Genomic DNA, 25,366 nt, shown 5'->3' with positions numbered 1-25,366 from the left:
CTTTAAAGATATGCCACGTTCGTCAACGGAAACGCCAAACACGTTTTTTGCCATCTGAAACCTGTTGGTATATGGTTCGTTACAAATTAAACGTCTAACGTCGTTAGTAACTCGCGTGTATATTTTGTAGCGTACCGATCTGTGCTCCGCATGGACCTGCTCGTGTAAAGTATCTATATGGCACGCGCCCCCCCCCCCCCCCCCCGGTTAGGCGACCACACGTTCTACTCTGGACTGCCCTATAGAACATGTCAGATGACGGGCGGAGCGACTCCTCGCATTCCTGGGGATAAATAGACGTGAACATACGAATTGTTGTAGACCTTGCAAGGGGTGTAAGGCACAACACAACATAACGGGTTTAACTGTACGTCGCGCGAGTTCATAAAATATTTAATTTGCCTATGATGACGGGCGAAGGAATTCAAAAGGAAACAATAGGATCATTTGTACTACAGCATCGGAACTAACCACCATATGAGTGGTAAAGGGTAATCACATTGTTAACCAACCGCATATTACCATATGCTAAATGTTAAAATACATTAGTGCAATTTTAAGTATGTTACACTAATGAAAAATACATTACAAGACGGATTCATATAAGCTGCGACAAAGAAGTCATCAAACTGGTAGGCTACAGGAAAAGATCTAGGGTTAGGGTTGGGGTTAGTCGTAAGACAAAGTCGTAAAAATTCAGTAACTACAACAAATGTCTAATATAGGCTGTGTTCTCATCTAAATAAGTTAACCTAACGCTTTGAAATACAACCTATTCCCACATGGATATAGTTGACATTTTCGCGCCTGGTTTTGTATTCTACAGCAGCTATGGAAAACCAATGAATGAACTCTCATGTGCGTTCCAGTGCGAGTAGTACGGGGAGAAGCGCCTTCCTCTGATTGGATGATCAGATCCACCAATAAGAACGCTTCATAGGCGAGCCATTGTACTGTAGTATTTTGTTGCGACTCCAGGCATTGCATCTAGACCGGCGTATTTTCAGGCACGAGAAACTGTTAGTGTTGGAAGCAAACTGTTTTGTGGGCACAGTAATGATTTCATGATTTTATGTCCTCACCTGATACAGAACATTTTCATACATATCACTAGAGGCCTGGATTGTTCATAACAGTCCGAATATATGAAATCTGTTATACTTTGCGTGTATGGCATTTAAACATGTGCTTTTACATTCAATATTTTCTTGATAAATTCATCAGCTATATTATATATAGATTTAAATATTTTTTGTTTCAGTTATTGGGGTACCACAATTTAAATTAACAGTTAATAGTCAAATGTAAAAAAAATGTTAATAGTTTGTAAAAAAATAATTCTGTTGAGAACTGAATGTGTAAATACACCTTTCAGTATGACTTAATCTGTTTCTCTGTACTAAGACAACAAAATGGATCTTAGCTGCCTTTACGTTTCAAATACACTGCATAACATAGGAATCAGCACCTTGATCTCTGTGATCTGCCATCTCTCTCCCGACACCTAACATGGCGTTACCCTTTCATTAGGTTTCAAACGTACACCGGAAGCGAATCAACCGATAAACCAGTTGTACCGATACAGTTGTACCAGTGTACAATTACAATAAAATTGTCTCAGTCATACAAACGCTCGCGCGCGCGCGCGCGCACACACACACACACACACACACACACACACACACACACACACACACACACACACGTTTCTATCTCTCTCTCTCTCTCTCTCACCCACACACACACGCACACTTACTATACATAAGCCACTATTCTTTAACAGTTAGGAGTAATTTGGGTACGTGTTGGATATTTTGTTCTGTATCCAACACTGGAGAATACTTAGATGTTAAGCATTTACATAAACGTAAGCTGCAAACATGCGCCCGTAATTTAATATATTAGCATAATATATTGAGACTATACTGCGTCATAATCGCAAGATTGGATGCCGTAGCCTGTATGTAGCCTGTATGTAGACAGAATAGCACGCACCATATGCTTTATGAATGGCAGGCCCTTCCCATCAACCACTACATGGTAGCCCACCATAAGCACGTGAGCCCCCGCTGTGGCATTTCGTACTATGAGCGCGCGTGCGTGCAACGCCGTTTTACTACCTCACCAATAACCAATAAGGAGCGAGAACTACGACCGTGGGAGGAAAAAAGTCCACCGAAAGGAATACGAGTGAACGGTATAGAGAGCTCGCACGGAACCCCTCCATGCACGTAGCCAGGTTTTACCCCAACTCTCTCTCTCTCTGTCTCCACCCTGGTCTCTCCTAAGCCATTTGCCTCGTCCAACACTTAATTGAACAACCGGGACTGCTCACGTGCGAGGTTGATTTGTAGTTTGAACACGTGGCTCATTGAAAAAACGGAATACCCTAGGGTTTGTCCCCCCTTTTCTCGGTTTTATTTGGAGGCGGTGCCTACATTTAACGTGTGACATTTTCAGTCACATTGCCAAAGAAGCCTGGTAGAAGACAAAAAAGTAGTTTCTCTTTTTCAATTGCAGGCCCCCACCGCGCTGAGGGAATAAAAGCAAAATCTTTAAACGGCAAAAAGAAGCTCGTGCGCGCAACCACGGCGTTCCCGTCCACCAAATATCTAGGCAGCCTGGACCGACTGGGACAACACTCCCAGCTCCTCCGCTGAGCGATAGTGCGGCTCTCTCCAAACACTGCCCATCCAAGGGGGACGCGATAAAGGGCTGGTCTGGGCACCACGGTCGCTGTTTTGCATGCAACAATATGAATAAGCTATATATCGGTAACGTAAGTGAGCAAGCGAGTACGCTAGACTTGGAAACTATATTTGAACAGTGGAAGATTCCCGTCAGTGCACCTTTTCTACTTAAAACTGGCTACGCGTTCGTGGATTGCCCCGACGAGAAGATGGCAATGAAGGCCATCGACACACTTTCAGGTGAGAATAAACACTTTTTAAAAATTCGTCTGAATTCACATCGCCAAACCATGTACTACGGTCGGCTGTGCCTATATGCTTCAGAACTGCAAACTGATGTAAAGGTCTGGTTGAAACTCGAATGTGTATCGACTCTGCCCCTTGAATTATTTTTAAAACACACAGGTTTCCCACGCCGAAGACATAATGTATATATCCCCAGTTGTAGAAAACGCATGAGGACAGTCAGTTAAAGGCCATTTCTTTCATGACTACAAGCAACATAATCAAATAAGAGTATAATCCGTTTATTTCAAATTCAGTCATAGAGCCGGTGTAGCCTGTACTATGCTGTGTTTGACTCACATAACTCAAGCAGGTAATTATGCCCCTTCGGTCTGCACGTATATATCCCCCACAGAACTTGGAATACTTCCGGCCAGTGTAAGAAGAGATAAGCGTTACAAAGTATCCTAGTTGGGTTCGGAAACCCAACCCGACCTCTTGTACTATCACTCTGTCACTGTCACGAAGGCTTACACACCAGGTGCTTGGGTTGTACTGGTGGCATGTAGGCCTTTCGGAAGATTGCATTGATTAAGACCAACCATTTTAGAAGGTATTTAAGTATACAGAGAACACCTTACAATAGCAGCGTATATGTATACAATAGTAAAACTGGAAAGTAAATTTCCGCTTATTCAATAAGCCCACGCATGATCGAGGCCTGCTCGCGGGCGAGGGGGGGTGGCAACTTCCATGTGTTCCATGTTTAACCTCTATAAATAAACGTGGATTTATTTATTTTTTCTCTTTGCAATTTATTTCTAGACATTTTTAACGTTATGCTGTGTAAGCATGTATTTTAAGATTTGTTAACGCATTTTAAGTTACGGACTCCCCTGAGTCCTCCTTTCGTTGTAAACAATTCAGTTTTAAATCTTAATGTAACTGATATTTCTTTTCAGGAAAGGTAGAACTTCACGGAAAACTTCTTGAGGTGGAGCATTCCGTCCCCAAACGACAAAGGTAAGCCACGTGGAATTAAGTCGAATTTCACCCGTAACTAATAGGGTTGCTCTCTCGCATAAAATTACTAGTCTGTTGTCTTACTGATTTTAATTTCGTCGTGAACATGGCCCCACTCTTGTTACCTTATAATGACTATACCTTTACATAGGAAATTAACCGTCAGTTGTGCGTCCATTTATTAAGACATTTTTATTAGTATTTTCACTGTGTGCAACAATGTGTTATAACCAAATTTTTTCGCAATGGATCCAACAATAGGCGCCACGGTGTGTCTCGAAGCTCGCTAGGCCATCGCCCGCTTGAAATACCCTCTTGTTAATGGTAATATCAAATCAGTTTAGCAACTGTATACATTTTAACCTGGTGTGCGAGGCCGTGACGACCAGGCAGGGGGCATACATCTACAAGGCCACACGTTCTGTGGCCTCCATTTAAGGAGGACCCACTCTGTACTACCGCCGCCTCGCGCTTCCGCCCCCATTTCCCCTCCCCGCCCGCTGTTGCTGCACGAGATGGACTCCTCATTGCGCGTGTCACGAAGGGGTCGAGGCCTCTTAACAAAACTAGCTTTATTCAGGCCACAACTGTTGATTAATAAAAAAATCTAAATAGTTTAATCTAAACAATAGGCAATGGGCCTACTGCTCAATTTAACAGTAGAGGTACCAAACCAGTTGTGTAACACTGCACGCTGTTCTACGAAAGCGTGTTTGTGGAAAGCGTGTAACGACATTCTCACGTGACAGACCCGGTTCACGCTTCCTCTGCCACTGCAGTGCTGTCGTCCTGCCCGGTAATAACCCGGGTAGAACTGGCCCGACGCCCAACACTACACAAGCCTGATGGACAATGTTTTAATCTGACTATTATGGCTGTTAAAAATCGGTCAGCCTAATTATACAGTGTTACGAATGTAAATATAAATATGCAGTCTTTTTCTGCTGGGAACAAGCAGAATTCATGTCGACGTGGTGACTACGCCTCGGGTGTTTTTCAAGAAAGGCACCAAAAATGCGTAACTAAGTTTGGAGCACCAATTAACCGTTTATGTGTAAATACCTGTTTAAAATACAAACGTGGCGGTGATACTCGTGTGTCTTTTGTTATTATTTACAGTACGACTTTAAATGTGTGGCTTAAAAAGTGGATTAATCCAACGCTATTTAATTGTCACTCATTTGCCCGTAACCTCTTAAGTAGTACAGTTATCTACTAGTGTGTCAAAATGGGAGTGAAGGGCGGTACATGTCTACGGTATGTAGCGTGGTCCTGCACGTATACAGGCTCGTGTAACGGAAGGCCTCCGCTAGTAACGGCGAAGTTTGCATCCTGGGAAGCTGCAGTGTGAGACTCCGAGGATCTGCGCTCTGGTAGACATGACTGCTGTATGTGGAGTTTAGTCACGGCACTTCATTGTGATTAACATGTGAGAAAAGACGGTCCTCCTTGGGAACATCCGTGTGTGGGGCTGGCAGAACATGGAAGGGTGATTTACCCCCACCAACACACCTTTTTATTTAAAATTTTTTTAAACTTGTAATCAAAACTTTTTACTATTTATTTCTCCTCTGCAAACATCTGACAGGGTGCTTTTATATTTGCTAATATGCAAATATGAGCAAGGGTCATGGCCCTGTGTTTCAGTACCGTGTTTGTTGACTGGCATCTGCTTAAGTTGGGGAGGGCTTAAATGAACATTTGTCAGGGGGTGCCAAGGGTTGTGTGGGGAGAAATTCTACAGCAGCCTCCAGCAGTTTCTCAAATCTGATTCTTAAACTTCAGTTAGATTTATTAATAAATTTGACGGTGTCCACATGGCCATGGCACCACTTGATAAGGGGGGGTTGAAGATGATGCGGATTAATGTTGAGGTCAGTGGCGATGTTGTTGCTCTGGTGACTGAACTCGCCTACTGGGTTCAGCACAAAACACCCAACACAAAACCCCAATGTACTGTAATGTCATTTACAGCTAAAACAATGGTGAGCAAACTTGAATCATATTTTGTTTCACAGTGGGAGGATATTTTAGAAGAGTCTTGCTACTACAGATTGTAAAGGCTCAATATCCTTGTAGACCGACACTGGGTCTTCAAGTCATTAGGAAACCACACCGTTTCTGGGTGGAGGTTCTGCCTTATTTGTTGCTATTAAGTTGATATCAGAATTGTAGTTTTCCTGCTTGTAGTAAGTGTGGTGAGAGATTTGGGGGGGGGGGGGGGGCAGACAGATTATGGACAAATTTAAGCCATTGGTCATGCAGAACTTTTAACTTTTGTACTTTAGTTGTGTGTGGAACTTCATATAACCATTGGGTGGTCAATTTGACTTTTGTATTAATGTTTCTTGAAGTATAAGTTGAGATGAGATTTTGGTTTAATGTTATCATTCCTCTTGCCAGGTTTCACATCACAAAGCTAAAAGCCTAGATGTCCGTCTACTAGAAGAACAGTCTTTCTATTAAGCTTCACTTGTCATGGGTCTAAATACGTGCAGATTTGTCACAGATGCATAGAGAGTGCTAGTTGGATTTTAAAGATCCCCTTCACTTCCGGTTTGTAAGCAGGAGTTACACCCCCAACGAGAGACAGACATACACACATTCCTGTCTGTAGGGTAACCTGTCACTATAGTAACCAGGCCCCACCCCCTGGGGCAGAAGGGGCCTCTACTGCAATGAAATGGGGCGCACCCCCCCCCCCCCCCCCCAACACTTCCCTCTCATTCCTATAGGTTAATCTGCAGAAGACCATTTCCATAATGCATTCCCCTTGTAACCCGGACCAGGTTTGGAAGAGTGTGATGTTTCTGAATCTTCTGGGGGGGGATTGAGCTTTAATGGAAGTTTAGTGAAATGGTGGCTGTTCAATTTTTGTGAATTTATTGGTGTGCATTTGTGTATATTATACCTAATATAGTTTGAATAGGTAACTTTATTTAGTATTCTTTAATAACATCTCGTAGTTGGAGTTGTGATCACATGGGGTTAGATGTCTGTGGTTATTTTTAAGACCGTTATCAGGGCGATGCTTTGTTAGTCAATTCCAGCAAAACACAGCAAACGGCTTTACAGTGACCGTCCAGTGACACTGCTAACCTGACCTGCAATGTCATTCTTTAATGTCTGTATATTTAACAGAACCTCCCCCTCTCACACTCACACACACGCGCGTACACACACACACACACACACACCTCCACACAGCCTAAATTAGTGTCTGGTGGATAGTGAAGTATCTCATTGTATGGTTAAAATTTTTGTTAGGAAAGATGTAAAATAACACGTTCCTTATCGTGCTTAGAGATCTTATTGTGTAAGTAGGTGCAGTCCGCCATCTTTGTTGTGATGGTAGCAGTCATGTGTATGTGTGTTTTTGGGACAGACTGTGTTGCACACTACGCATCAGACATTTCAGAAACCTTTTATTGTCTAATATGCATGAATTTTTTTTATTTTTTTGCTTGCACCATCCTCTGTTATTTGATCATGATTTCTCCCCCCCCCCCAAAATCAGCTGGTACAGGTGTGGTCTTTCACTTTCACAGCTGAATGTTAATCGTTAAAATATTCTAACACATCAAATCGGAAATTGCTCACATGGGGCTTAGTAAACATGGGGCTTAGTTGTGTGTCAATTGGAACATGCTGACTAAGCTCGCATGTTGCTCGTGCGTGTCCCATGAGCGCCGTGACCGCCGCTGGCTGGTGTGTGCTGGGTCTGACGCTGATTACATCGACTAACCCAGCCCCCCTTTGACTGTACAGGTCTCCGATGTGAAAGGGGTGTGTGGACCTGCTTGATCTCTTCTGTACATTCAGTGAATGTAGGTGGACAGGCATGTACGCACGTACGTGTGCGCGCACACACAGTGTGAACTTTAGTCATTTGAAGGCAGCTGTTTCTGACCAGTCACATGTATGTTTCCTGAGCCTGTGTGAGTGCCACGCCCAGCGCTGTAACACAGGTGTCTTCACACACACACACACACCACCCCAACACCCCCCCTCCCCGGTGTTCGTGCTCTTCCTCTCCATTCACACAACTCTGCTTAAAGCAATGGGATTGAAACGGATTCTGCACGTTTCACACGGCTGTTATTTCTAATGGATTTCTGTCTGACCTGAGGTTTCGCTTTTTTTGGAATAAAACTTCACACTGTTTTCTTTCTTGAGGGCACCTAGGTGTTGTGCTCTACAGTCCTTACAGGTGCAGCAGTTCAGTTGTCCCATGAATATGATGAGACATGATGCAGAAACAGCAGGGTGTTTCTTTGAATGTAAAAGATTATTCCTCATGGTGTCTGAAAATCTTTTTAATGTGAAGCGTTTTTATAGATTTGGGCTGATTGTAAGAACGTTGCTGTAAATTTGACAGTAAATACTGATTAGTTTATAGTGATCATGAGCCAGTCTAGTGTGTCTGAATAGCATGTGGACAAGACCCTGCATGTTCTGCAGAATCCTACAGAGCATAAGAGAAAACGCATTAGAGTCTGATTTTTACCCAGCGTGTCTGATGGTGTGATGACCGGGTGCACGTGCACCTGCAGGTCTGTGTTGAGGTGACGTGGATTCTGTCAACACATTGTGTACCTGCAGTGTTTCTATATAGTGGTAATGTGGTCATTTGAAGGTTGGTGAATTTATACAAACTTGGTAGATCTGTTTGATGTAACGGTGCTCAACATGTCTGGCACTCATTAGTTCAGATTAGGGGTGTAACGATACACTCTGCTCACGATTCGATTCACGATACTGAGGTCACGATTCGATTTTCTCACAATATTTTCTAAAAATGCAAATTAAGAAAATTATTTATTTTTTTTAAGTGTAAACAATGTAAAACAATGCACATTTCCATAAAAAAGGCCTCAGTCCCCTTGCAATTAAAGGTAATTACCAAAAACAGAGGTTTAATATTGTAAACAAAACACTTTTCTTTGGCTTCAGCATCTTAAATAGCCAAGTGAAAACAAATTATATTTTTTCTGAAACATAAGTGTACTTTTTCTTTTACACAAAAAACCCTCTTCTCTGCAATTAAAAGAATGAAGAATTATCTTTAAATTATGCTAATGCAACAAAATATACTACTGCAACAGTATTGTACTATAACCTACTAAAAGGCTGAACAAATGCTTAGTTTTTAAACACTCTACTTTAACTAGCCTAACCTAGGGCACTGACATGTTTTTTTTGAGAAAAATCAACATGTCTACATTTTCAGGGAGGAGCTGAGATCTTTGAGCGCTTACAATGTCCCCTGCTGCTGAAAATACTCGTTCACTAGGAACAGAAGTTGCAGGCACTGACAGACATGCTTTGGCTAGAGGAGAGAGCAATGGATACAAATGTGCATTTTCTTTCCACCACTTTAGAGGACAGCTGCTCAGTGGAATTGGAGGGTCTTTTCTGTACATTTGAATTTCTGCCTCTACCCCATTGTTGGTCTGTGCTGCTGGTGGTGGTTCAGTAAAACAGTCCCCAAGCAGATCTTCTAGTGCTGTCTTCTTGAAAGGTGGCTGTCCCTGAACAGTTCCATGTGCTGTGCTTGTCAGGTCAATTGTTGCTCCCACCTTTTCTGTTTCTTTTACAGTCTGGGTCATAATAGAGAAAAGAGGATATTTTAAGCCAAACCCAACCTGAGGTTGTGTCTCATTTTCACATATGCAAAGGTGAAGAAAAATTATATATTCACAGTCATGATGCAGAATTAGCTATTTACATTAGAAATTAATGTTTTTATACATACACCTACATTGCATTTGAAACATTAACAATTAGACACATGCGCACAGAGGAAATGAAAGTACCTGTTCACATTGCAGCTGGACTGCTTTTTTCATGATCCTATGGAAGACACCCTCCCGCTGCTCGTGGTGTACATGGGGCAGAGCTCGAAATCTAGGATCCAGTGCTGTGCTCTCTAGTAGATAATCATGCTCCCCAGTGTATCTGCTCGAGATGTCTTTCAGTATGGCCCTCTTAATGTTAGCCACGGTGGCAGAATCCTCTTCGATGGGCTCCATGCTCTGCTCAATCATGTGCTTCAGCGGCAAGATGAGTGAGACTGTGGGGTTGTTTTCATCGGACAGCACGGTGGTCGCTGTTTTCAGAGGTTTCAGAAGTTTCACAATATCCTCAGCATCACTGACGTCGGAGCTGTCCAAAGTGTCGATGTCACGGACATTTCGACGTATCTCTGTACTTACGAGAGCTGCCGTTACGGCTGCTTGTTGTTCCAGATAGCGCTCAAGCATTTCCAGAGAGCTATTCCACCGTGTGATTATATCCTTGATTAGTCTGTGCTGTGGGAGCTGCAGTAGATTCTGTTTAGCCGCCAACACGGCGGTGGCCGTGGCGCTTCGGTGAAAGAAGGCGGCTATGCGTCTCACTCGACCCAGCAACCGACTGACGCGGTTTACACTTAGGCCTGCTTGGGAAGCCAGATTTAAAGTGTGGGCAAAACACTTAATATGTGGTGCAAGCCCAGACTCTTTCACGGCTACGTCCATATTTCGTGCGTTATCCGTAACGACAGCAATGTTGTGATTAGCTCTTTCGAGCTCCCACTCCACAACGGCTGATTTCAACACCTCGGCTATGTGTAACCCCGTGTGCGACTCGAAAAGCGGACGTGTTTGGAGGACAAAACTCTCCATTTTCCACTCACCAGTGATGACATGTACCGTTATAGTAATGTAGCCCTGCGTAGCCCTCGAAGTCCACCCGTCGGTTGTTAGCGCTAGACTATCTGCCTCTTTGAGAGTTTGCATTACCTTCGCCTTTGTTTCACTGTAAAGAGCTGGTAGTACAGTGCGACTAAAGTGCGGGCGCGATGGAATGCTATACTTGGGCTCGAGCGTGTTAAGAAGTAGTCGAAACCCATCATTATCGACTACCGAAAAAGGCCTCATGTCCTTTGCAATAAAAACACCAATGCACCTGGTTATTTCTTGCGCTCTTGTACTGGATTGGGGAAGCGGGGGTGCAAAAGCACTCTCTAGAGATGTTTGGCCTTGGAGTAGCTTCTTCCTCGCAGGCAGTGGACTGAGCTTTTCACCGTGGTTGCGCTGTAGGTGCTGCATCATGTTTGTAGTGTTTGCCGTTATGTAGGCCATGGTTTTCTTGCAGTATTTACAAATTGTTTTGTTTTTGTCGGTTACCCTTTCACCGTTTTTGTTTCGGGAAACAGGGAAACCAAAATGATGCCACACCTCGGATTTAAAAGACGAGGGAGCATCCTCAATCTCAAATTCACCTGCCCCTGTTTCCATTGCAAACTGGAAGAAGCTGTAAACGGAGCGTGACGCGTGACGTACTTGCAGGGATATAATCAATTGGCGCCCTCTGGTGTTAAAACAATGCAATTCATTTAAATGGAAAAAAAATAACAGAACGCACTCGCAATCGTCAGTCTCAACGATGCACATCGCTACATTTTTGAATCGCGATGCATCGTGCCACAATGTATCGTTACACCCCTACTTCAGATGTGTCCTGGGAGCGGGCTACAGACCCGGCCGCGTCCTGGGAGCGGGCTACAGAACCAGCAGCACAGCGTTTCTTTTCTTTTAAACACCTTTTGATATTTACTAAAAAATCACAGGGCCATTTCTGCAAAGCTAGCAGTGTGAGAGCAAGTTGCTGTATGGGACCCACCAGATGAACACACACAACTGGATGATCAGTGTGCCTGATTTAGCTGTTTTCAGCATGTGTTGAACCTCACACAAGCTGTGGGGCAGTGTTCCTTTTTTAAATGGTCATGTGGTCCTCAATCAGGAAAGTTAATGTATATATAGTAACCATGTACAACCCAGCGGTCAAGCTCGGTTGCTAACGCACAGGCGGTTAAGTTTTGATGTTGGTATTGGATTGGGGTCTCAAAACCTTCATCTGTTTTAGCCCAGTCTAGTCTGAGGGCTCTGAAAGCTTGCTGTTATAAACCAGAAGGTATACCTGCAGTATGGCAAATGGTTACAGATCTAAATAGGTATACAAGTAACTCATTTTATACTTAACAGATGAGCAAACTTTAGAGGTGTGTATGAGTGAGAGAATGAGAGATCATATCTATCCTTACTGGGTTAAAATCAGTAGGCTTCCTTGTGTTGTGCTCTTGAACACATCCTCTCTCTGTCCTTGGACTGCTTCACGGGTCCGGTCAAGGTCCTCGCCACAAAGTTAAGCGGCTAGTCGATGATGGATTGCACAAAATTACCTCAAGCAGGTTGCCACCTTTTTAGTGGCACACTTGAGATGCATATTGGTGAAATATAATTTTAATTAAATATTTTAGTTTCATTACACCACAATGTCTCAATTTCTCTCTCCACGTCCACGTGGAGCATGACTCCATGACCGCCTTATTGCTGCTCATCTAATTTGTTTTGGTCTAAATTGAGACCAATTATTCCTGGTCTCTTTTTCCCCTGTAGAAGTTCAATATAGTAGAGTTGGTTTTGTTCCAGTGTGCCCTCTGTGGATGACGTGACCATGTTTGCTCTGTGTTACAGGAGCTGTAAACTACAGATCAGGAACATCCCCCCTCACATGCAGTGGGAGGTGAGTAAACCCCAAAGGCTTCAGATTCTCATTAATAAAGACCTGCGAGATCACTGCATAGACCACTGAGTTTGTGTCAATGGTTTTCTAGTCTGTTCCTTTTAACTAATTTCAGTGTCAGGAAAAACTAATTTAAAGGGAAATTTGAGTTGATTGCCAAGGATTGAGCAAGTTGTGTAATTTTCATGTTTCAATACTTTGAAGATCTCAGGATACTGTAGTGCCTTTCTCTTGAGCAAACTCGACCACAACATTTGAACCTGTTAATTATATAACCTGTATATTATATAACTGTTTAGATGTTTCAAGAACTGTTGACAATCAGTTCGGTGACATTTTCAGACTTTTGATACTTGTTCTCTTCATAGCATATGGAGCAGTTAGCAGATGTGGACGATTGTGTATTAGTGTCTGTGCTGTTCAATGCATTTCTAGTGTTTGTGGGATTTATATTTTCAGTGTGTCCAAAGTAATTGCTTGGAGGTTTTGGCTTCACTGGGCAAAGTGAACACACTGACTCACCTGGACCCGTTTGCTGCGTGTATTGGTGGGGTTTTTATTCTTGTGCATCACGAGTATGTGCTTTTACACCCTCGTGAGAGCTGTTACAAGCTTGAGAGCTGCCACCTGCTGTTCTAATGTGCCTGGTTGTGAGGGACCAAAAGATCACTTGATGTTAAAAGAGCATAACTCATTGGCTAGAATCTGCACCAAGAAACGTACTTGGAGACTTGAGAGGTGAAGCTCCTTTTGGACACGCCTCATATTTGTAGATGAATAGGTGAGGAGGAGGGGTAAATGGATGTGAAATGTTTCATGTTTACATAATTAAGATGTTCATACAGTAGAATGACATGATTCTTCTGTTTATATAGTTGATATGATAAACCTCCAGAATGCAAGACCCACAGTTCTGTTTCATCAAAAAACTCCAACCAGTTGGCCATTTACTCTACTGGCCTCACACCAAACACCCAGTACAACATCCAAGAGATTTTACTGTCTGCTATATTTCTGATTAAAACGCTGCTTTGCTGAGTTGTGGTGCCCTGCAGCATTGAGTTGGTGTGATATGAGGTGGTCAGGATGGTCTTTAGTGTCCTCCTCACTTTGATCTTCCAATAAAATCAACAGTGTTAATGAGTGTTTGTTTTGGCTCCTACACATGGTGCCGTGTCGACATAAAGAACCAATAGCTCTCAAACAAATAGAGGACACTGCAAGGCAGGATTTGTAGGGGGCTGAGGGGGCTTCTGCTTTTGATATTGTTTTTAATTTTCTTCTCTTGCTGTACAAACCACTGCTCACGCAAAGATATTGGCGCCAAAACCTGCTTCTGTCTGCTTAATTGTTCAACAGTTTCTGATCTCCATTGTTCACCAGGAGCACGATGGGGGAAATTATTTCTGAAGGAATCTAGTTGTAGTTTTGCAAATGGTGATCCTACAAGATCATCTGGGCCTAAACAGCCTTGATATGTCAGTGGCTGTAGCATTTAATGCCTCATGCTTGGTGCTCTAGGGAAATATTTAGCATCAAGAGCTTTACTCACAAGCACAAAATGCAGATTTGAAAATATCTTCTCAAACTGCCATAGAAATGCCATAGAAATGCCAAAATGCTGCTCCGTATATAGAAGAAATGTGGTTTTTTTTTTTTTTTTTTTTTTTTTTATCCATTGTATTTAATTTTCTGCAAAGTATCATGTGACTGGTGGTTTGCTTCATTATGCTTGACTACTGTAACCCAGTGGATGTGAGTGGTGATTACATCCACTTTGTACCTTTTGTAGTCAGAGAGCAATGCTAGAGGTGAAGCTGTGTGAAGCCAGACACAAGAGAACGTTTAGCTTTCTCCTATTACTCAGTTGAAATACAACACATCCATTTTAGTTCATGTATATAGAAAGTCTTTAGACTGAACTGGTTAATTTAATTGTGTAAAACAAACGCGTGATGAAAAAGATGAGTGCAATTTGTTTAGTTAGTTATATGCATATGATGGTTATTTAAGTTAATTTAAGGATTTTTTCCTATGTTTAGGTTCTAAAAGAAAACTGTTCAGATAGAATCATGAAAATTTTTCCCATGGTCTTTCATGATCCCAAAAAAATTTACCAAATTTGACCACGTGACTTACAGGGAGATCAGCTAAGAGTTCTTTTTAGGGAGGTGTTGGGTGTTTCTACTGGAAGATGCTCATACTGGTGTCTGCATCTCCACTGTGTGACTGGTGCGCCGGTGTGTTCAGAGAGGCAGCTCCATATGTGTCTGCATCCGTGAACTCTGATCAGAGGCAGGAGAAGGTGGGGGTTTCCTTCTCAAACAAGATTCACCATGTAGCAGAAGATCGCCGTGTTTATGGTTTGGATTACTGTAGAGTGGAAACCACTGTTCAAGTAAACGGTGGTAGAGTTAGTGTTTGTGTATTTTCCAAACTATGCCTGTGTTCATACTAATACCAGTGGCTATGGTTAAGTAGTGGCTATGTTTCATTAAGCTAACGGGTGTGACAGACCATCTCTTAAAGTGAAGAATGTCCATTGTTGGATGAATAGATCATTTTTAAAGGGAACATGTGTCCATCTCTCCAGGAGTCTACATTTTGAAAGGAGAAATTTGTAAGCATTTCTGCATCAAGGTGCAGACTTCATGATTGTACTGGTTGGAGAAACCAGTAAGCCTGTCGTAGACTGCCTTCTTGTGTTAAAATCATGCAGGCTGGTGAAAGGAGCAGATGGTGGTGGATCTGGACATCTGAATAGCGCAGTGCTTGATTTGTGCTGTTAGTAATGTAATTAAGTGCATGTGTGGGAAGGCCAGGGTTAATCACACTGAAGACTAAGCATGACTACAATGGCCTGTCCAACCAAGTGGGATTACAAGAAAGTCAGATGGCTTTTTGCATTCTACGTTCTGTAAATGTAATGCAAGGTGTTCATTAGGCACACTATCTATACTGAGGTGAGTGTTGTGGCCAGGGAATTTTGCTCTTTGGCCACCAGCTCACGTGCAAGGTAGACCGCTCTCTCCCAGCTGCGCCCCCAGAACCAGATATCCCCGCCTTTTTAACCACTGACTCCTCCCTCCTTGTTCCATTGCGCGCCCCCCCCCCCCCCCCCCCCCTATTTCTTAGTCCACGTGAATCGGAAACCAGGTCACGATTCCAACTCTCTCACTCCTCACACTACCGAACTTTACGTGCGTCATGTATACGTCACACAGTGGCTGCCTCTAAAAGACTTGTGGGAATACCGCATGCTTTTAAAATGATGCAACACTATATTTTTGAATTTTTGTTTCTCTCGATTTAAAAGTGCGTTGGAGATTGTCGATCTGCATTTGATTGGATTGTGAACAGACTATCCAGCACTGTGTTGTGCTTAAGAATATTAAAAAGTGAAAAGCTGCATCGGTATACAATTATTTCAGATATCTGAAAATCGCCGTATCCGTCAGTAGAAGGTTGTTGTATCCATTAAACAATCCCGGCTATCCCCGCGAACATAATCGATTATCTCCACACTCCCCCTTCAGAAATACAAACGAGATCCACGGGGCCCGTTACCATGGTATTTTATGTATGTGGAAGGAGGATATTACTAGTAAAACCGAAACTTTCACCTCCTCCCTGCCATGATGCCGCTACCTGCAAACCAGCCAGGAAACACGTCACGATGACGCATTCTTTTACCCGCCTTGATCACGTAGAGGTGGAGCTGCACTGCGCGTCCACTGTCCTCAGATAAACAAGAATTGTCTCTATTTTACATGATGAATCATTGGTAATGACCAGAGTTATGCGTTACCTGGCTCTATACCTATATGATTTTATTGTAAAAATAAATTTCAAACTGTTCACGTGTAAAAAAACAAAATCCAAAAAGCACCTAAATTTAAACTCGCCATTTGACAACTGATTTTATGCAGTATTACGAAGTAGGCGCGCCACATGACTGTGAGCGGTAATCCGGGGACGAACCGCAGCATCACTGATGTTCACGACGGTCGTTAATCTGGACATTTGTCCACTATGACTAGAGAACGGAGACTACCTGCCTACGTTTGTTACTTTTTTGCTTTCTGTGGTGCCTACGGACGTCATACGTCTGTGTGTGTGTGTGTGTGTGAGAGAAGGCACGCGGCCTCCTAGGAACTACAACGCTCCACATGGTTAACTTTAATTTACACCGTCTTTCATTTAAACTGCATTGGTCACCAATGATGCTAAAATAATAAACATGGTGATTAGAACTTGCTTAAGATCCATCTGACAACGTTACTATATGAAGAATGCGACGAATCTGTTCACCGAAGCATTTTCATTCGATTTAATCGCTTAAGTGGAAATATGGCTATTTAGAGAGCGGTGGTTTCAATAGACAAATATATTTAATAAATGCCATAGTAGTGAGGATATTCGAGTTATCATTGGCATAGGACAAATAATGCCCTACCCGACTAGGCGTGTTGATTGTAGGCTCGCGGACTGTCTTTTGTCTTACAGTATTGGGCCCGTGAACAGTACGAGCACGTGGTGTTGAAGACCAGGCCGTGTGTGATGCTGTTTGCACAGTGTCCAGGCCTGGGCGAGCTCGGCGGGGTTAGATTTTAACCCGTTGCCCCCGTCTGCCTGCAGGCCCTACTCCGTGTGTGCACTCGATATCTGTAGATCTGCCCCACCCCCTTTACACGCACTGGTTCTGAAAGCCCAGCCACACCCCCACCGCCCTCCACGGCAACCTCAACCCTTTTGCTCTCTTGAGTACTTTTGTTTCATTGGATAGACTTCAGAGATTGACTGCTGGTGTGTCCAATGATTTGAGCTCCTCTGCGCTGCAAAGCGTTTTGATCGTGCAGCTGGAGGGGGCCAATAGGACTGCTCGGAGTAGACCGGAAGTAGGCGTGCAGTGGAAGGTATGAGGCCTGCGTGTTGATGTATAGAGGCCACACAGACTCTTTATCTACTTCTGTTTCTTGCAGTGGAACGGGTGGGGGTGGTGTTGGCAGGGAGAACTGGGAGAGCTGCTCACGGACACTCAGCACTTGCTCTCAGATGTGTCATTTAACCTTCAGTGTGCAGGTCTGCCATATATCTGTCTGCAGCGCTGCAGCCCTTGAGCGCAGCTGGCCATTTTGGAACTCTGTGCCCAGAAAGCCACTGTATTTAAAGCAGCGGCTGATTATTGTATTTCTAGAGATTGTCCCTTCTTCAGTTTGTGCTCTTTATTCATATGCCCCCCATGTAATCCCATGTTTCTTGTGCAGGTCTTGGATGGATTATTGGCTCAATACGGCACTGTGGAGAGTTGTGAACAAGGTTAATACAATACATCTGATTGGGGCGGGGGTTCCTTCATGAGCTCTTAACCTCTTTTAAACCTTTACAACGGGCGTATATCGGTCTTCCTTCTCCTTCCGACTGCAGTTAACACGGACACGGAGACGGCTGTAGTGAACGTGCGATACGCGGCCAAGGAGCAGGCGCGCCAGTGAGTACCGCGTGCCGCGTCTCTCCCAGCAAAGTGTGAAACTCGTCTCCACTTGTGATTCGCAGTCAACTGGCAGTGATGTAAACGCGCTCCTGCCACCTAATGGACATTCTGGGAACTGTAGAGTTGCTAATGAGTTGAAATAATGTTAAGGGTTCTGAAATGTTGTGCTAATGGATATTTCTGTCCTCAAGAATGCCACTTATTGCATTTATTTTCTTTTAAATAAAAGAAAATCAGGAAATCATTTTCTTTTGGTATTTGTTCATGTAACTTCTACACTAATAATTACATGCGAAGGAAATATGGGCATCTTCGCCACAATAATAATAAATGGTTGATTTGAACAATTTTACCACAAAAACAGGTGGCCAGCTAATGCAAACCAACTCTGTCCTGCACACTGAGCTTTTACCCCCCTCCTTTTAGAGCAGTGGAGAAGCTGAATGGTGTTCTGATGGAGAACTATGCACTGAAAGTGTCCTACATCCCTGATGAGGCTGCCATCATAGAGCCCCCTGCAGTGGGTGTGAGGAGAGGCGGAGCTTCCCGGGCCCCGCCCCGTCAGGGCTCCCCCTCTCTGGGTGCCAGGCCCAAGCTCCAGTCAGACATCCCTCTCCGCATGCTCGTGCCCACCCAGTTTGTGGGAGCCATCATAGGCAAGGAGGGTGCCACCATCCGCAACATCACCAAACAGACGCATTCAAAGTAAGGACTGTGTGTGTGTGTGTGTGTGTGTGTGTGTGTGTGTGTGTGTGTGTGTGTGTGTGTGTGTGTGCGTGCGTGCGTGCGTGCGTGCGTGTGCGCTCTGTAAAGTGTCTGACCTTAGACATTTAGCCTTGCTCAACACCAAATGTAGTTTCACCCTGACCCTAGCTTTGGTCTTTAGTGTCAAGTTTACCTTATTCTGCCCGGTCACTGGAAATGTTTGATTGTGTGACGCTGTGTGTGTGAACACAGAATTGACATCCATCGTAAAGAGAATGCTGGTGCTGCAGAGAAACCCATCACGGTGCACTCCACCCCAGAGGGTTGCAGCTCCGCCTGTCGCAGCATCATGGAGATCATGCAGAAAGAGGCCCTCGACACCAAGATGTATGTCTCTCCCACACACACACACACACACACACACGGAGGCAGTACCTCTCGTGTCTTTGCTGTAATGCCTTTGTCGCCCTCTCTCCCGCAGAACGGAGGAGATTCCTCTGAAGATTTTGGCTCATAATAACTTTGTTGGCCGCCTGATTGGGAAAGAGGGGCGTAACCTGAAGAAGATCGAGCAGGACACGGGGACCAAGATCACCATCTCCCCGTCAGTCCCCCCTGCACATGCTCACTGGGGGTTCTCTGGGTGCTCCATCAGCCAGTGCTGAGTAACGTATACGTGATGGACACCAGTGTGTCTTGTGCGAAGGGCTTAGCAGTGAGTGTCCAGATGTGTGTGTTGTCCCGCAGGCTGCAGGACCTCACCCTGTACAACCCAGAGCGCACCATCACGGTGAAGGGTCCCGTGGAGGCGTGTGCGTGCGCCGAGGAGGAGGTGATGAGGAAGATCCGGGAGTCCTACGAGAACGACGTGGCAGCTATGAACGTACGTCACCTTACACACACGCATGGCACAAAAACATGGCACCTGTCTGTTCCAGCTAAAGCCACAAACAGCTGAAACAAACCTGATCTACAATCCAGAGTGACTATGGAGAATCAGAATTAACACTTATTCCCAGATGATAAAGTAGATCTAAACGCTGCAGTGTTTTCCCGCTGTGCTGTGTAATCTTGGCCCTCCTGCGTAAGGTGAGTTTCCCTCTCTCCATGTGACTATGCAGTTGCAGTCTAACTTGATTCCTGGGCTCAACCTCAACGCGCTGGGCCTTTTCCCCAGCAGGACGGGGGGAGGCGTGTCCCCCTCTGTGCTGCCTGGACCAGTCACTGGAGGACAGACTTCATACCCATCATATGGGGTAAGTGTGTGAGGGTGTGAATAGGGACATGCAGGCTCTCCATTTCGCAGTCTGGTTCTCCAGAGGATCATGTTGTCTGGTCTTATAAGCTGGTCTTCTCATCTTTGGTGATGGCAAGGTTACTGTCTGCAGTCTCCTTTGGTCCCAGCAGAAATGGGGGAAACTCTGCCCGGAAAGGTGCTCGTTTACACAGGTTTAGGTGTGTGCGCACCTTATGGGAGTGTTTGCTGTAAACATTTAAATGTGTAAATGTTTTAGGAAGACTTCTGCATGTTTTGTGCATGCATGTGTGTAGTGTGTGTGTGTGTGTGTGTGGACATGCACAAGTCTACCAGTGTTAATGTGTTTCTCCCGTAGTGCAGCGTGTTTGGAAGTGGGGTGCCATTTTGGGCCTCTAAGGCTCCCTACCCACAATGCACTGCAGAGCTTTTGGCTGCCTGCTACCTGATTGGCTGAAAGCCACATTAGCCAGTGCCTCATGCACCTCCCACTGCTTCCTCCCCAGCCTTCTGCCTAACGGCTGCAGAAACTGCAGAGTGTGTGAAGTCTGATACAGGAAGTGTGTTTCTCAATGCTTGGTTTGTATTGGTGGAACGGTAGAGTCTTTTGTAACCAACACATTTCCTGCCCGGGCTGATTAGGGAAATGTGAGATGGAGGGGACAGAATGGGAAACCTGAGAATTACCGATGTGTTGAATCTGTTTAGTCCTTCTAGTTGGATGAGACCTGGTGGGTGGGGCAACGTGGCTTGTGTGGGTGAAGCCTGGGAAGCCTGTTCACATCTTGGCAAAGTAAAATTGTCTACTAATTAGCTCCAGCCTGCAGGTAAAATTCTTTAGTGAAAACTGGGGAGATGCAAAAATAACTTGTGTTTCTCCAGCTGACACTTTTCAGGCTGTACAGTAGGTTTTTCAGAACATTTTCTATTATGTTTGTGCCTTTTTGCAAAGTCCCATCACACACATTCGTGTGCGTGCGTGTGTATGGAGTGAGGGGACAGGTCACCTGGCTCTTATACCGCTGCTGTATCTGCAGGGCACAAAACTGAATTTTTATCTTTTATTTTTAAAAGCACATTTGTGTGTTGTGTATCAATGCTAGTTTCCCTGTAGGATAAGTAAAAGTCAACCTCACAGTGCCCTTGTCCTGCACGGCTGGAGACGCTACATCCTGAGACTTGATCAGTCGTATTGCAGCACAACTCACCTGCTCGCTCCACATGTTCAGAATCGTGTATGTTTTACAAGAGATAAATCTGAAAGGTAGATTTTCTCTCGTCATACTGGTTAGAAGAGCAGAATGGTTGTTGTAAAAGTGTGATGGAGGTTTCCATGGTTAACCTCATGAAAGCACCAAGACAAAGCCAGTGCGTGGAGGGGGTGGAGTTTCTTATGCTACGTTTGTGTGTGTGTGTGTGTGTGTGTGTGTGTGTGTGTGTGTGTGTGTGTAGCAGCTGGAGTCGGAGACGGTGCACCTGTTCATCCCCGCGCTGGCTGTGGGCGCCATCATCGGCAAACAGGGCCAGCACATAAAGCAGCTCAGCCGCTTTGCCGGCGCGTCCATCAAAGTAAATGACCAATCACGTCACAGTTCAGTCGCCCTCAGTTTAAATGGGGGGTTTTAAGCATTCTGGAGCCTGATGTTTGGTAGAAGTTGAGTTTGTCATGCTTGTGTGCGTCGTCTGGACAGATCGCCCCAGCTGATGGACTGGATGCCAAGCAGAGGACGGTCATCATTTCAGGCCCCCCCGAGGCACAATTCAAGGTAATAAATGTGTGACCAGAGCCTGACATTGACGTTAAAGCTGCATGCACAGTGTGACCCTGCAGCTGAAGCCCATACTAGAACAAGAACTTTAAAATGTGCGCCAGCTATCAGTCACGTTCATTAGGTGAACATTGCAACAGTGTCAATGTAAACTGTTAATTTCCTGCCCTATTTTGTTTTTGTTTAAATGCATTTCCCCCCAAAACAATAAAGTGATTCTAGCAGTGTTCAATGTGTTTAGGTCCCTTACGTTTCAATGCATTTTTAAAATATGGAGTGAGTGACATTTAACATGACAGAGAATGAAATGGAGATAACTTCCAAAATGTAAACTGGGTTTTCCTAAAATGTATAATTCACATCCGTCTTCTGCAGTCTGACGTGTCCTGGCTGCTTCTGAGATATGTACAAGTGTGAAAGGGTCTTGTTTCTCTCACTGGAGCAGGTGCTACTATGTAGAAAACCTGCCGTCTTGCCCTGTTGTGGATCTCTTGGGAGATTCTTGAATGTCCGGGCAAAAATTGCCTCATCTCTCATCTATCTGTCTATAATTGATTGTGTGTGCGTGTGTCTCATTAGGCTCAGGGACGAATTTTTGGGAAACTGAAGGAAGAGAACTTCTTTGGGCCAAAGGAAGAGGTCAAACTAGAGGCTCACATCAAAGTGCCCGCATTTGCTGCTGGCCGGGTTATTGGCAAGGGAGGAAAAACGGTATCAGCCACACACACACACTGATGGGTGTCATTTGTCCAGTATATGAGAGCATGTGTGTGTCCTGGGCCTCTGTTCCCTGACAATTGTGTTCATATTGATGCCTTTTAAATAATGGAATGCCTGTGTTCAATGTCTGAGCTCTAAATTGCAGTGCTTTAAAGTCCTACCCACAGTGCTGCCATATCATAGTCATTCCTGAGGACCATGTGTTCTCCTGCTGTGCATTTAGACTGGTGACTTGTAATATCTTTATTTTTTACTATATTCAAAGCTATTTCATATTCCCTTGTAGGTGAATGAATTGCAGAATCTCACTAGTGCAGAGGTGGTGGTCCCACGTGATCAGACACCAGATGAAAATGACCAAGTGGTGGTCAAGATCACCGGTCACTTCTATGCAAGCCAGGTAAACTGCAACCTACTGGATCCAGACGTCCATTTTGTCCTGGTTTCCAAATTTTTAACTGTCTTTTTTTTTTTTTTTTTCTCCCCCTAAGCTGGCTCAGCGAAAGATTCAGGAAATCCTCTCTCAGGTGAGACGGCAACAGGAACCTAAGGCCCCACCCATGGGCGTCCCAGTGCCCCGCAGGAAATAGAGCCATCACTTGACCATGGAGAAGTGGAACGAGGCCTCTCGGGGAGTCGTGGTCTGATCCGGTCACCACCCCCTCCTCCCCAGCTGAACACCCCTCTGCCTCCTGCCATTTCTGTAAGAATGTCAACTGCACGTTTTCTGTCTCTTTTGAACATGAGAAGAAAACATGACTATGAAAAATAGTCTCCCCTTCACTGCCCTAGTGTGGTAACTGCACAAAACTATTATTTTTTCTTTTTATTTTTAAATTGTTGGGTTTTTTGTTCTGGTTTTCCATGTAAAAGGCATTGCTCTCCTAGCCTGGCTAGGGGTGGGTGTAGTTGGGGTACGACCTCTGGGTCTGAGATGGGACTGAATGTGGGAGGCTTAGGAATATTTTGTCCCAGTATTGATAGTGGCATTTTATAAATTCGGATGCATTTTATAAAGAACTATATATTCATTATATTCAAAGTTATGAAAGGAGGTGGAGCAACACTGCCGCATATAACTGAGGGAAGTGTTGATTGGTGTTGGCCAGGAAGCCAAATTAATATGCATATTTTACTGATCTACCTCAGGCTAGAGTACCTCAGAAGAAGAGAATATATATATATATATATATATATATATATATATATATATATATATATATATATATATATATATATATATATATATATATATATATATATATAAAATAAATAAAAATATATATGAACTGTTCCTTTTTTTATTTTGCTTTGTGGTATTTTGTATACTTTATAAAGCTAATAGTTCTTGAACATTTTTATTTTTTTAAGAAAATTTAAAATATTGTCTGTTGCCAACATGTGAATCCTTAACCCCCACTTTACGTTGCGTTGTGGACAGTAACTGTGTGTGAGTGCACGTCTGCATGTCTGGGGATGAGGGGGGTTAGGTCCTCACTGTTGGCACCAGCTGGGAGAATCTAAAGAAAAATGCCAGTGTTTCCGAGGAGCCACTATCCTCTGAAAACATCAAAAAAGTAAAAGCTATAGATGCCGAATAATGCCAACCTTGCATACTGCAGCAATGCCATTTAGTTTATCAAGTATACTAATGATATTTTGGCTGGTACGTTTCCTGCGTACTTTTCGTTAGCGCTGAGTGGATACAGAAGCTAACAGAGGTCAGGGAGGAGTGTTGATGTCCTGCTGTACCTCTCTGGTGCGTCCGTACCCTCAGTGTTGTCCTTTCACATTAACATGTCCAGCCCTTCATGTAGTCTGAGGGTTGGTTTTCCCTCGATGGTGCACTTCATGTCTCTGAGGGGGCGTTGTTGTTTTTTTTTTTTTTTGTTTGTTTTTGTGTCCCGTCCCGTCCTCCGTCCCCTTTATAATTCTTACTGTTTTGTGGGCTGGACTCCATCACACTGTTAGGATCTTTGAGTTTTTGCTACACATTACAATACTAATGAACATGTTGGAGCAGCAGTAACGTAGAAATAGATTTGAACAGTGCATAATTTAAGAGAAACGTCTTTCCCAAGAAAATGGAGAAAATCAAAAGAAAAACAAACATTGTTGTTGTTCATACAGAATGTAAATATGATTGTGCTAAGAGTGTATTCATGCTTCCACACTAGTAAGAATGTCTACCTCAGCTGAGTGAAGTGGGCGTGGCAGCTCCGCCCACCCCTGCGGTCCCAGCGCACAGCCGTTCCTCGAGGCCCGAGAACGTGGCTTTTGCGTGGGGTCTGTGTGCCTGTGCTGATGGGAGCCGCACGAGTGATTCTGTTAATTTTCTTTCCTCCCTCTTTTTTGATCTACCTCTTAGACATGTGTTTGAATTAGGACTATTGCTATTTGTTAGAATTTAGGGTCAAAACTCTCAGCTACTTTCCCTACAGAAGAAAATAAGATATATTTAAAAAAAAATCACATGCTTTGATTTGAAAGGAGTGCTGATTCTTTTAAAGGTATTATGTTGTGCCTGCATTGTCCTGATGGCTTTGATTACTTAAAATCTCAACTTTTGCCTTTTTCTTTCTTAACTGGTTTTGCTGGAGTGTGGCTTCTGTGTATTGGGCTTCATGTCACATGTAGGTGTGATGAGATGGCCATTTAGAACTGATGAAGAAAGGAGATTTTTTTTATTTTTATTTTTTTTACAGGCCTGCCTTTCTGATTTCTGAACTATGAAATATTTTTTTTCTCCCTGACTACTTTTCTTAAAGAATGCTATGTTAATCTACCGTTGTGTTTTTGTTTTTTTGGACTGGGATCCAGTCCGATATCTTGGCTGTTGTGTGGTGAGTCATGTTGCAGTGGGACTGTGATGTGGAGTTTCAGGAAAGTGATCAGATTTCAGCATGAAGCAACA

General features: G+C 43.9%; 1 protein-coding gene across 5 annotated transcripts; it reads left to right on the top strand.

Annotated features, from left to right (window-relative positions):
- Positions 1 to 2,202: 2,202 nt before the first annotated feature.
- Positions 2,203 to 23,609, top strand: igf2bp3 (insulin-like growth factor 2 mRNA binding protein 3). 5 transcript variants are annotated; one of them, XM_077009368.1, is made up of 15 exons: positions 2,203 to 2,930; positions 3,878 to 3,938; positions 12,461 to 12,509; positions 17,777 to 17,828; positions 17,937 to 18,000; positions 18,430 to 18,708; positions 18,961 to 19,095; positions 19,190 to 19,312; positions 19,456 to 19,591; positions 19,830 to 19,964; positions 21,419 to 21,532; positions 21,655 to 21,729; positions 22,312 to 22,443; positions 22,739 to 22,852; positions 22,944 to 23,609. In XM_077009368.1, the coding sequence occupies exons 1-15, from the start codon at positions 2,756 to 2,758 to the stop codon at positions 23,040 to 23,042; spliced, it is 1,743 nt and encodes a 580-aa protein (XP_076865483.1). In that variant the 5' UTR covers positions 2,203 to 2,755; the 3' UTR covers positions 23,043 to 23,609. The 5 variants fall into 5 exon arrangements, with proteins under 5 accessions (XP_076865483.1, XP_076865482.1, XP_076865485.1 ...); XM_077009367.1 differs by having other exon boundaries at positions 21,416 to 21,532; XM_077009370.1 differs by lacking the exon at positions 2,203 to 2,930 and adding an exon at positions 3,449 to 3,528 and having other exon boundaries at positions 21,416 to 21,532.
- Positions 23,610 to 25,366: the final 1,757 nt, after the last annotated feature.

This window comes from Brachyhypopomus gauderio, chromosome 6, assembly GCF_052324685.1.
Source record: "Brachyhypopomus gauderio isolate BG-103 chromosome 6, BGAUD_0.2, whole genome shotgun sequence".
NCBI lineage: Eukaryota > Metazoa > Chordata > Actinopteri > Gymnotiformes > Hypopomidae > Brachyhypopomus > Brachyhypopomus gauderio.
The sequence above is the reverse complement of the archived record's forward strand: the minus strand, read 5'-3'. Positions and strand labels throughout refer to the sequence as shown.

Coding starts and splice junctions, on each gene's coding strand:
- igf2bp3 (XM_077009367.1), top strand. CDS start 2,756: ATGAATAAGCTATATATCGGTAACGTAAGTGAGCAAGCGAGTACGCTA. Junction 12,510..17,776: donor CCCCTCACATGCAGTGGGAG/GTGAGTAAACCC, acceptor TTTCTTGTGCAG/GTCTTGGATGGATTATTGGC. Junction 18,709..18,960: donor ACCAAACAGACGCATTCAAA/GTAAGGACTGTG, acceptor GTGTGAACACAG/AATTGACATCCATCGTAAAG.